Raw genomic sequence first — 13,345 nt, forward strand, 5'->3', positions numbered from 1 at the left:
TGTGCAAGATGCCTGTAATGTTCCAACTTGAGAAACAATCTCATTTAATGTTGTGTAAAGTAATTGGTGCACCAAAACGCAGGTTGTAATTAAGCTTTGTGCACTGCTGCCTGAGAAGAGATGCTTTTCAAATGTGAACCAAAACATCATTATTAGTGCAGTTGGCTTGCTGCCCATCAAAGCACCGATTATTTTCTACAACAGCTACTCCAGTTCCTCTGCTTTTTCAGTTTCCTGTTATCTCTCATGGACATCAGCAGTCTGTTTGCCAAATTTCTTAGTAAAATTGTGGCACTTCAGACTCACAGGAAGAGGACTTATCAGCACTATAGCAGTTAATTGCTTTAACTAGCATATGGCACTGTCCTTTGAACAGTGGAGATGTAGAGACTGCATGAATACTACTGAAAGTGAATCAATTTGAAAGTTGTTCTGTCTTGGTTGGGAAGTTAAGACAACTAGTAAAGGATTTCGTATCTTAGATCTGCTTTTTGAAATGGTCCAAAATGATTACTGAGCTATTTTGAGAGATGCTATACTTAAAAAGGCTGAATGTTCTGTTTATTTGTTTATATATACTTTTCTTAGCTTAGTCTTTTTGGATTCATTTATTCATGGAGTGCTAGTGCATGTGTAGGTGCTTGAATATACAGTCTCTGAATAAATTGGTCCTTTGCTTCTTGTTCTCTTTCGCTATATGTTTCCCAGAGGCTCCTTCAGACAGATCTATTGAAGGAACAATTATTTCATCAGGATTTAATGTATATCTTGACTGCACTTTGAAGACATTCTATTGAGGAGTTTTTATAATTTCAACAAGGGATCATAGCATGTAAACAAGGAAATAAACACTATATTTCATATTAATCAGCATGATGATTAAATAATAATCACAGTTGTTAATTGGTACTTGGAGATAAAGGGTAATGACTGTTTTGAGCTCCACAATGAAAGTGCCAACAGGTAGAGGCTCTTTTTTTGTACAATAAAGCTGCATATAATTCAGAAGGCATTATGGTTCTAATGTGCAGCTGCAACCATAGTGAAATTATACAAATGTTTGCCTGGTGTCCTATTTCAGGCATATGTTTTCATACTGAATGAGGTATTAGCAAGGGATTTGGGATTTAGGCAGTTAAATCAGTTCTCATTGCCACTGAAACCCATGCTTGTAGTGTTTTGCTTCTCTGTGGGATGCTGTTCCTGCTGCTTTCAGGATGTAGCAGGAGTCAAAAGCTGCTTCTTTCCTCAGAGGCAGAAGTCCAACTTGTCCCACACAGGACAGTGGCTTCTGGCTCCCTCCAAGTTTGGAATTAGAGCCTGATTCTTTTTCATCACATGAGTCTTTGTCTCTTTCTAAATACTGCAGTATTTATAGAGGGTGAAGGAAGCAGGTAGGTGGTCTACATCTCCAGAAATTGATGAAGTTAAAAGGTGTAAGAGTTTAACATTCAAGCTTGGGAATATAGAGCATAGGACTGGGAATTTTGTAGATCTGTATTGAAAGTCCTGCCTCTTGTAATAACTAGCTGTCAAGTCTTGACCCAAATGAGTGATTTTGCTCCTCAGACACAAGTTCTTTGTACTGTAACTCATTTGAAGCCAATAGTGCTCCTGGAAGAAAACATGCAGCCCTCCTGCCCTCAGTGTTCATTTTTACTCCTATGCCATAAATACAAGCAAAGGAAGGGTTTACTTCTCTGATCAGCTTACTAAGCTAACTCAGCCTGAGGCTGTCTGATGATGAGATTTGTGGCAAGGTTAGGGGTCTAGATTTACCCTGAATTAGATATGACAGCAAAGCACTGCCTTAGTTACTCCGTATGTCTGTTGCTTATAATACTTCACAGATGCTAGTGCCAGTTTGATCTCACTGAAGAATAATTGAAGATCCTGGGCTGAAAGACATGACGGAAATGTAAAGTAGCCATTGTATAGAAAAAGGATTTTTTTCATCACATATTATAAACTAAGTTGTCCAAAATGACTAGCCTTTATGTTGCAAGTGTAGACCAGAATAGTGATTTGTCCCTAGAAGACTTCTTGGTATCTCATGTTGCCCACAGATGCTGGCAGTGTAACACTTTGTCTTTTTGCTGGCTTTGAGAAGTATCACAGTATCACTTAGGTTGGAAAGGACCTCGAGGATCATTGAGTCCAACCTATCAACACAGACCCCATGACTAGACCATGGCACCCAGTGCCACGTCCAATCTCCCCTTGAACGCCTCCAGGGTCGATGACTCAACCACCTCCCTGGGCAACCGGTTCCAATGCCGAATGACTCGCTCGGTGAAGAACTTCCTCCTCACCTCGAGTCTGAACCTCCCCTGGCGCAGCTTGAGACTGTGTCCCCTTGTTCTGGTGCTGGTTGCCTGGGAGAAGAGGCCAACCCCCTCCTGGCTACAACCACCTTTCAGGTAGTTGTAGAGGGCAATGAGGTCACCCCTGAGCCTCCTCTTCTCCAGGCTAAACAATCCCAGCTCCCTCAGCCTCTCCTCATAGGGCTTGTGTTCAAGGCCTCTCACCAGCCTTGTTGCCCTTCTCTGGACACACTCAAGTGTTTCAATGTCCTTCTTAAACTGAGGAGCCCAGAACTGGACACAGTACTCAAGGTGCGGCCTAACCAAAGCAGAGTACAGGGGCACTATGACCTCCCTGCTCCTGCTGGCCACACCATTCCTAATGCAGGCCAGGATGCTATTGGCCCTCCTGGCCACCTGAGCACACTGCTGGCTCATATTCAGGTGGCTGTCGATCAGCACACCCAGGTCCCTCTCTGTCTGGGAGCTCTCCAGCCACTCCGACCCCAGCCTATAGCTCTGCATGGGATTGCCGTAGCCAAAGTGCAGCACTCGGCACTTAGACTTGTTGAAAGCCATCCCATTGGACTCTGCCCATCTGTCCAGTCGGTCGAGGTCCCTCTGCAGAGCCTTTCTACCCTCTAACTGACTAACATCTGCCCCTAACTTTGTGTCATCTGCAAACTTGCTGATGACTGACTCTACCCCTTCATCCAGATCATCAACGAATATGTTGAAGAGGACAGGGCCCAGCACTGATCCCTGGGGGACGCCACTGGTGACTGGCCGCCAGCTGGATGTGGCACCATTCACGACCACTCTCTGGGCCCGGCCCTCCAGCCAGTTCCTAACCCAGCACAGAGTGTAATGGTCCAATCCACAGGCTGACAGCTTAGTCAGCAGTTTGCTGTGGGGGACGGTGTCAAAGGCCTTGCTGAAGTCTAGGTAGACCACATCCACAGGCCTCCCCACATCCACCAGGCGGGTCACCTGATCATAGAAAGAGATCAGGTTGGAGAGGCAGGATCTGCCCTTCCTGAATCCATGTTGGCTGGACCTGAGCCCTTGGCCATCCTTCAGGTGCGCAGTTATTGCTGCCAGGATAATCTGCTCCATCACTTTCCCTGGCACTGAGGTCAGGCTGACTGGCCTGTAGTTACTAGGTTCCTCCATCCGACCCTTCTTGTGGATGGGGACCACGTTGGCCAGTTTCCAGTCATCTGGGACCTCACCGGTGAGCCAGGACTGGAGGAAAATGATGGAGAGTGGCCTAGCTAGCACATCCGCCAGCTCTCTCAGCACCCTAGGATGGATCCCATCTGGTCCCATGGACTTGTGGATATCCAAGTGGCTCAGCAGGCTTAACAATTATTCAAAGTAATGTTAAAAGATAGCACACAGGATGCATTCTGGTGGAAAACCTGACTGCTTATGGCCTGTATGGGTGTACTCTTTGCTGGATAAAAAATTGGATGGATGGCCACGCCCAAAGAGTGGTGATGAATGAAATTAGATTCAGTTGGTGGCTGGTCACAAGAGATGTAGTCTACCTGGACCTCAGCAAGGCCTTTGACACCGTCCCCCATAGCAAACTCCTGGCCAAGCTGTCAGCCCATGGCTTGGACGGGAGCACACTGCGATGGGTTAGGAACTGGCTGGAGGGCCGAGCCCAGAGAGTGGTGGTGAATGGTGCCACATCCAGCTGGCAGCCAGTCACTAGTGGTGTGCCCCAAGGATCAGTGCTGGGCCCTGTGCTCTTTAACATCTTTATTGATGATCTGGATGAGGGCATTGAGTCCATCATCAGTAAATTTGCTGACGACACCAAGCTGGGGGCAAGAGTTGATCTGCTGGAGGGTAGAGAGGCTCTGCAGAGAGACCTTGACAGGCTGGACAGATGGGCAGAATCCAACGGCATGAGATTTAACACATCCAAGTGCCGGGTTCTGCACATTGGCCACAACAACCCCATGCAGTGCTACAGGCTGGGGTCAGAGTGGCTAGAGAGCAGCCAGGCAGAGAGGGACCTGGGGGTGCTGGTTGATGGTAGGCTTAACATGAGCCTGCAGTGTGCCCAGGCAGCCAAGAGGGCCAATGGCATCCTGGCCTGCATCAAGAACAGTGTGGCCAGCAGGAGCAGGGAGGTCATTCTGCCCCTGTACACTGCACTGGTTAGGCCACACCTCGAGTACTGTGTCCAGTTCTGGGCCCCTCAGTTTAGGAAGGATGTTGACTTGCTGGAACGAGTCCAGAGAAGAGCAACAAAGTTGGTGAGGGGTTTGGAACACAAGCCCTATGAGGAGAGGCTGAGGGAGCTGGGGCTGCTTAGCCTGGAGAAGAGGAGACTCAGGGGTGACCTTATCACTCTCTACAACTACCTGAAGGGAGGTTGTAGACAGGCTGATGATGGTCTCTTCTCCCAGGCACCCAGTACCAGAACAAGAGGACACAGTCTCAAGCTGCGCCAGGGGAGGTTCAGGCTGGAGGTCAGGAGGAAGTTTTACACAGAGAGAGTGATTGCCCATTGGAATGGACTGCCCGGGGAGGTGGTGGAGTCGCCGTCATTGGAGGTGTTCAGAAGGAGACTTGATGGGGTGCTTGGTGCCATGGGTTAGCTGTTTGGGTGGGTTGGATTGGTTGATGGGTTGGACACGATGATCTTGAAGGTCTCTTCCAACCTGGTTTGGTTTATTCTAATAAAGTTTATTCTAAAGATGTTTCTCAGGGCTCAGTGTTGGGGCCTATTCTCTCTAGTATTTTTAACAGTGATCTGGACAAGTGTATTGAATGCACTCTCAATAAGGTTGAAGATGATGCCAATTTACATGAGTGTTTCAATCTGCTTGAATTTAGGGAGGCTCTGGGGTCTGTCCAGAGGGATCTGGACAGGCTGAATTGATATCCTAAAGTCAGTGATACGAGGTTCAACAAGACCAAGTGCTGAGACCTGTGCTTAGGTGACACTAACCCCATGCAACACTGCAGGCCTGGGGGAGAATGGCTGGAAAGCTCCCTGGCAGAAAAGGACCTGGGGATGTGGGTTGACAGCCATCTGAACATGAGCCAGCAGCACGCTCAAGAGCATCCTGCCTCGTACCAGGAATAGTGTGGCCAAGCAGTACTAGGAAAGTGATTGCTTGACCCATTGGCACTAGTGAGCCTGGTCTTTGAATACTGGATTCAGTTTTGGGCCCTTCACTGTAAGAAGGGATTTGAGGTGCTGGAGTGCTGGGCAGCAAAGCTGATGAAGGGTTTTAGAGTTCAAGTCTTATGAGGAGTGGCTGAGGCAACTGTGGTTGAGGAGAGATCTTTTTGCTCTCTAAAAATATGTGAAAGGAGGTTATAGTGAGGTGAATGTTGGTCTCTTCTCCTAAGAAACAAACAATAGGACAAGAGGAAATGGCCTCAAGTTGCACCAGGGGAAGTTTAGCTTGAACATTAGGAAAACTTTTGTAATTGAAAATGTTGTCAAGCTCTGGAACAAGCTCCTGAGGGAAGTAGTGTTATTGGAAAGACTAGTAGATGTAGTACTGAGGGACACAGTTTAATGGTGACCTGTCGGTGCTGGATTAAGGGTTGGACTTGATGATCTTGAAGGATTCTTCTAACCTAAATGATTCTGTGATTCTGTACTTTTACAACATGTATCTAAGGGTGAACTATCTAATGACAATCTCAGAGGCAAATCACACATCTTATTCAGGTGTCAAATATTTCCTTGGCTGAGATTTCATCCTCACTGCCATCTCCAGTTGCCTAATGTGTGCTTACTCACATATAGTTGTTCTGCTTTGCAGGATAATTGTTTTTCTCACGTTGGTTTCTATGTGGAGTCAAGTTTCTGTTTTTGTTTCTTGCTGTACTCTTTGGTGTTGCTGATGGGGAATAGCAGAAAAAATGTTTATGTTCTTGTTCTCACATGGAAAAATGTTACAATTTAAATAGTATCTTTTAATTTTCTCTTCTTCATCTTCTGTGTTTTGAATTTCTGCATTTCAAAAAGCAGGATCATTATCATTCAAAACATTAAAGCATGTCTTTTTAATAGCTTTCCCTTTTAATGTGAAAAAAATGGAATTGAGGAGGGAAAACCAATCTGTCTTGAAGGAAATTCTGTGTTATCTAAGAATTTTCAGTGCAGCCAACAAGAGAGGATCTTGAGCTCAGCTGACTTGGAGTGTTATTCTCTGCCTTGAGTAACTTGTAGAGTACAAAGAACCACTTTCATGTTATCACCAGCAAAGTCCATCTGGTCCTGCCAGTGACAAGGAGATTATTTCAGCTTTTTATTACGTCAGTGAGAGTTTAGCATTTTAGGATTTAGCAGTCAAGCTGTTGGGGGAGAGAGGGGGAAGTTAGATTATAATTGAAACTCTGCAGGGGGAGACATTAACTGAATATTTTGCCAGAATCTTCCTACCTATATTTCCTTCCATGAGTCTCCTGATAGTTTATCCTTATGAAATCAGGTTAGAGCGCAATGACTTGATTTGTTAAGGAGGTGGTGATGACAACGAGCATCTGTTTGTCTGGTCCAGATTCTCATTAACACCTAGTAACATTGTCCTTTCTTACTATTACTTTTATACAGAGCAGCACAGAAGCTTAACCTGTCTTCGAAGAGAAAGAAATACCATCCGCCCCTGCCACACATGCACGACTTCTCTATTTATGCTACTAACTTTAGTGGCATCCTGCAGCTCTGTCCTCCCCCAGCACCACCATGCCTTCTGAGAGCTGTGTCAAAAATCAAGGACAACCCTGGCATTGGAAAGGTAATTTTGGATTTCAATTTTTAAAAGTAGCTTTCTAAATGAAATTTAACAGGACTGGAAGCTTTCAGCCTTGAATAAGCTGCATAGGCTCAAGGGAAGAAATTAACTGTGATAGAGAGAGAGCCACATCCATTTGAATGTACCTGCAAGCTGTTATCTCCTGTTGACTTTGGAAAGAGATGGCAGGCTCAGTGCAAATTCAGTGCTAGAATGTCAGCATTCTTGAAGCCAGTTAACATCACTGACAGCAACATTGGTGAAGGTTGTTTTGTCCTTCCCTCTGCTGAAGAGACGAAATTTCCTTTGACATCACTGGTCCAAACCCAATGCACATACAGGCTTTACCTTTGGCAGAAGTAGTCTCTGTGCTGCCAGCAAGGCCCAGCCACTGGTGCTGTGTGTCTGCTCATGTTAAGGAGATACATTGAGGGGGTTTTGTTTCCCTCTACTTCACGTGTCACTGTACATCATGAGTGTGGAAATGAAGTAGCAAGAGAGAAATAGATGTCTCTCCAACTCAGGAAATACAGCACCTTTCAAATGGTAACAATCTTTGCTAATTTTATTTAAAATTAATTAAAATACAATCCAATTATTTATAGCTATTTATGAGTGTTCAGTCATCCACACAGCAGAGCCTGAATACTTATTTACATAGGCTACAAGATATTAGCATTTGAAGGTAGAACTGAAGTATGTAACGTGCACAGGAGAGCTAAAATATGCACCTTGAGTAACCTCACAAAACAGCATTAACATAAAGAAATTGTCAGCTTAAATACCTATAGCTGACACCGTTACTCACGGAAAATAGTCTGTATTTCTTAAGGTAGTGAGTTTGTGTTAAATGTAAAAAAAAGGGGTAATTTGAGCCATTTTAAGCAGCTGGAAACACAGAGAGGAAAATGGGATTTCTTTTGATTTCCTTTTTTTTGTTTGGGGTGTTGGAAAAGAGGATGTAGTATTAAATGGTGGAATATGGCAAACGTTGCACAGTAATGTAGAGATTCCCAGATGGAGGAAGGTTTGCTGAGTAACAATCTATGTGCTAGTTTTAGCAGAGCCCATTTGTTGTGCCTGCCTCTATGGGGTTTAGACATTGCATCAGAAATAACAGGGAACATGGTCCTGTTGAGGCTTTTTGCCTTAGGTAGGCTTTTAAGGCATGCCTGTACCCCCTTGTGCAGCTCAAGAAAACTCTGCACCTCATTACACTTGTGCCTGTGCTTATGCATAGACAAGAGACTTCAGGCTTCTTTTCGATGCTTTGGGGGTGGTCAGTGGAGCTTACCAGCATGACTTAAGCCTTGTGGAAAGCTCTTGTTTATCTGATGTCTTCAAACACATCAACAAGGGTTATTAAAGATCAACTGTATGATCCTAGATGGTAGGAGGTTGTATTCTTTGGCTTATGTGGTCTACCTACTTTCTTCATTAGTGAGTACAACAAAGGGTTTTCAAAGGAAAGAGCACTACCAGAATGCCAAGGGACAGGCAGCTTCTCCTCCAACATGGGATATATGTGTAGCATGCTAGCAATGTGGGTGGCATTTCTCTCCTGCCTGGCACACCACATCAAGAATTTTCAGACATTATGGGTCAGCACGCCGCTGTTGACACTAGAAAGTCACTGTTTACCTCTCAGCTGAAAACGTTATTGAATATACTGTTCATTTGAGCTCAGGGTTCCAGCTGTGTCCTTCTTACTATGTACTTTCTGACCATGATTTGGAAGAATTTTCTGCCATTTGAATAATCTCTTTAGTTCTCAAGATCTAGGCCATCCAAATGGTGATGGCCTGTGCTCCTCAAAATATAAAGTAAATAGGCATGCTCTCCAATCCAGTTCCAAAGAATGCAGTATCTATTAAATGCCTGTCTTAACTGATTCCTCTTTTGCAGCTTTAGAAATTACATTTACCCATTAAAAAAATGCAACAACTGCCATACATATATCTACACAAATTAAATCTCATGTATCCTAATTCTTAGAACTTGTCATCAAAGGGTTAAGTGTCAGTCTTATATAGATATCCTTTTAGTACTTAAACACTCATAGATACACCATCTGAGCTGTGCCAAGTAGCTTTTGGTAACATTTAACCCACTGTGTAGAGACATTCTCCATTATAATTTCCTCTTCACCAGCTTCTGCTGATCAAGATTTAGTCAGCAAGTATCTCATTAGGAGGATGATGAGAATAAAGTAATTAGCTATCTTCCTTACTCATATCATAGCAATTGAGAGAACAATCAGCAAACGCTGGCACATGAGCTGCGGTCCTCTGTTAACTTCAGTCCCTCCACTTTAGTTACCTTTTTCCTCATCTTTTTCTTGCAGCCTGTAGTAAGTAGAAGATACATGCAGGGGACAGAATCAGTGATGATTCTGGAGTCACTTTTTCCTACAGCAGCATCTGTGGCTGTTGCTGGAGCTCTCCTTGGTTTGTGTGATTGTTCCCAGGTCAACAGTGTCCCTCACCTTACTACTACTGTGTGGTTACTGTGACTTAAGCAGCTGGTGGGTTAGCCTTTTCCTTCCTCACTTTCTGACTTGCTTGCTGCTGTTTTGTCTTTCATGGTTAGTTAAGATGTGGAGGACTGGTTCCTTGCTGCTTTCAGCTGTACAGGTAAGACAAAAAGCTCAACATGAGCTCTCAGTGTGCACTTGCAGCCCGCAAAGCCAATCAGATCCTGGGCTGCATCAGGAGAAGTGTGGCTAGCAGGTCGAGGGAGGTGATCCTCCCCTCTACTCAGCCCTGGTGAGACCCCACCTGGAGTACTGTGTCCAGTTCTGGAGCCCCTATTACAAGAGGGATGTGGAGGTGCTGGAACGTGTCCAGAGAAGGGCCACGAGGATGATCAGAGGGCTGGAGCACCTCTCCTATGAGGACAGACTGAAGGAGTTGGGGCTGTTCAGTCTGCAGAAGAGAAGGCTCCGAGGAGACCTAATTGTCGCCTTCCAGTATCTGAAGGGGGCCTACAGGAAGGCTGGGGAAGGACTTCTCAGGATCTCAGGTAGTGATAGGACTAGGGGGAATGGAATGAAGCTGGAGGTGGGGAGATTCAGGCTAGATGTGAGGAGGAGGTTCTTCACCATGAGAGTGGTGAAACCCTGGAATGGGTTGTCCAGGGAGGTGGTCGAGACCCCGTCCCTGGGGGTGTTTAAGAGCAGGCTGGATGAGGCTCTGTCCAGCCTGATCTAGTGTGGGGTGTCCCTGCCCATGGCAGGGGGGTTGGAACTAGATGATCCTTGTGGTCCCTTCCAACCCTGAATGAAACTATGAAACTATGAAACTATAATGTAGCAGAGCTGATGGGCCACCCAATTACTATCTAACTTTGCTGTACTAAACTGAGAATAACTCCTTGAGGATCAGTGCTGGGCCCTGTGCTCTTTAACATCTTTATTGATGATCTGGATGAGGGCATTGAGTCCATCATCAGTAAATTTGCTGATGACACCAAGCTGGGGGCAAGAGTTGATCTGCTGGAGGGTAGAGAGGCTCTGCAGAGAGACCTGGACAGGCTGGATAGATGGGCAGAATCCAACGGCATGAGATTTAACACATCCAAGTGCCGGGTTCTGCACATTGGCCACAACAACCCCATGCAGTGCTACAGGCTGGGGTCAGAGTGGCTAGAGAGCAGCCAGGCAGAGAGGGACCTGGGGGTGCTGGTTGATGGTAGGCTTAACATGAGCCTGCAGTGTGCCCAGGCAGCCAAGAGGGCCAATGGCATCCTGGCCTGCATCAAGAACAGTGTGGCCAGCAGGAGCAGGGAGGTCATTCTGCCCCTGTACACTGCGCTGGTTAGGCCACACCTCGAGTACTGTGTCCAGTTCTGGGCCCCTCAGTTTAGGAAGGATGTTGACTTGCTGGAACGAGTCCAGAGAAGAGCAACAAAGTTGGTGAGGGGTTTGGAACACAAGCCCTATGAGGAGAGGCTGAGGGAGCTGGGGCTGCTTAGCCTGGAGAGGAGGAGACTCAGGGGTGACCTTATCACTCTCTACAACTACCTGAAGGGAGGTTGTAGACAGGCTGATGATGGTCTCTTCTCCCAGGCACCCAGTACCAGAACATGAGGACACAGTCCCAGGCTGCACCAGGGGAGGTTCAGGTTGGATGTTAGGAAGAAGTTCTATACAGAAAGAGTGATTGCGCTATGGAATGGGCTGCCCGGGGAGGTGGTGGAGTCGCCGTCATTGAAGGTATTCAGAAGGAGACTTGATGGGGTGCTTGGTGCCATGGGTTAGCTGTTTGGGTGGGTTGGATTGGTTGATGGGTTGGACACGATGATCTTGAAGGTCTCTTCCAACCTTGTTTGGTTTATTCTAATAAAGGTTTATTCTAATAAAGGACCAGTCCTTATTCTCCTCAAGGGGATAATTTCTCTGAGCACAGATAGGTTGGCAAGTTTTAATTTCCTTTTTTGTAAGTAGAGTATAAGTTGTGCAAGAGTGAAAAATAGAGTAACAATCTGGAATCAGGAAGCTTCCAAGATACTTCAAAGGGAGCAATGTGGCTCCCTTTATGAGAAGTTGGTGTGGTGAATATGTGATCTGTGTGGAAATACTGTTTATTGTGAGTAAGGCCTGAATGCTGCAACTAGTTATTATCATTAATGATGCACTCTAGGTAGTCTCATTTCTTTTGTAAATCTTTTGAAAGCTTAGAGCAAAGAACATGTTGAAACATTTAGGATGACTGATATGATTTGCTTTCTATATTTCCCTTGCAATGGTATTTCCTGGCATTTTCTTCCCCTCACTGATGCTTAAGGTTGTCTTTATCTGGTATTCAATAAATTATAAGGGACATAGGAATGGAATGTGGAAAGGGTGATGTCCCTTGGGAGTCAAAAAGGGAATCTGGAAGTATCTTGTGGTAAGGATGACTTTCAGAACAGGAAACTGGACAAAGTGGTTGAAAAAAAATAAATACAGAAATTACCAGACAGGAATTAATGTGGTATAGTAGGGATCAGTTGATGAAGCTTTTATAGGTGATACACCTATGTTAGTGTTCTGTGGAAGAGTCAGCGAGCATTTGAGTGAGATTGATCTGACTGAGTGTATTAGGATTTTGCAAAAGCTTTTGATAAGTGCCCTGACCTAAGTTTACTTAAAAAAATACAAGCTTTTATGTATTCTCTTGTGGTGTAATGACTGGTAAGAACTAGGAGGATAGATTTCACACTGAAGCAAAGTTAGCAGTGGTGTCATGTGGAGGTTCATGCTCTTTGGTATCTTACCAAACTGTTTGAATGAGGTGCCATTGTGGAAGACGCAGCATTAGATTTGTTATCAAAGAAGTCTGAGCTTCTAAAGAAGTAATTTGTTGACTGTTCAGGAGGCAAAAAGATGAAGCATCTTTAGGGGGTCTCTATGAGTGATACAAATACATTTGCTGCTTTAGGCTCGTAGTGCTTAAATAGCAGCCACTTTGTTTCTTTACTAGGCTTCCTCCTTGAGGTAACATCTTTAGAGATCTTTAAGAAAGGATGGTAACAACTGAAAAAATGTGAGAGTTTTCCCTACTTTCTCATGTATATATTTTTAAATTACCTTCTCAGAGGGGAACTATTGCTGTGACTGAGCAATGGAAGGGCTGTATTCTAAGACCACAGCATGCAATAGCAGCAACAGTATATATTTTGCTTCTGGTACAGACTTGAACCCCAATAAGCCTAAACCTTTGGGAAAAAACCTTACCAGACAAATTAATATCCATTCCTGGAATTTTACCTTCTAACTGAGTTGGTCTGGCAAAGTTAATGCTGGGAGGAAACTTCAACCCACCACAATTTGTCATGCATTTTTAAAGATGCCCTACCGTGACTATTGGCTTACCTCACCAAAGAAATTTCCTTCAGCCAAAGCACTGATTCAGTGAGGAACTTCCTCATGCATTAAGTCTTTTAATTTTTTTCCCCTCAAAGTTAAACACATGAATAAGAGTTATTTTGAACTGGATTAAGGGACAGTGGAATCTAAAGAACTGACTGAATTGAGTTTAGGCAACATCAGGAATATCTTGGGTGTTTCTGTCGTGATTAAAATTGGGCAGATCCTGTTACTGATTGTGGGACCTTGAGCTTGTGGGCTTGATGGACATGCAGAGAAGGGAAGAGGCTTGAACTCTTGTTTCACTTAAGATGTGAGATTATAGCAAAGGTAGTAACTGTTCATGGTGAGAACTGCTGGAAGAGGTAGGAATGTGGGAAGATCATCATGGCGTTCTTGAATTTGAACTAATTTATTGATTA

The 13,345-nt window shown here is 44.8% G+C and overlaps 1 protein-coding gene across 3 annotated transcripts in view; it reads left to right on the plus strand.

Annotated features, from left to right (window-relative positions):
* KIF26A (kinesin family member 26A) overlaps positions 1-13,345 on the plus strand; it is a 128,429-nt gene that overhangs the window by 89,949 nt on the left and 25,135 nt on the right. For all 3 annotated transcript variants that reach the window (XM_068160216.1, XM_068160215.1, XM_068160218.1), the window contains one exon: positions 6,895-7,078. In XM_068160216.1, the coding sequence (XP_068016317.1) occupies positions 6,895-7,078 (184 nt within the window). The remainder of the gene's footprint in view (positions 1-6,894; positions 7,079-13,345) is intronic.

This window comes from Melanerpes formicivorus, unplaced genomic scaffold, assembly GCF_026170545.1.
Source record: "Melanerpes formicivorus ecotype bairdi unplaced genomic scaffold, bMelFor1.0.p_v2 SCAF_48, whole genome shotgun sequence".
Taxonomy (NCBI): Eukaryota; Metazoa; Chordata; class Aves; order Piciformes; family Picidae; genus Melanerpes; species Melanerpes formicivorus.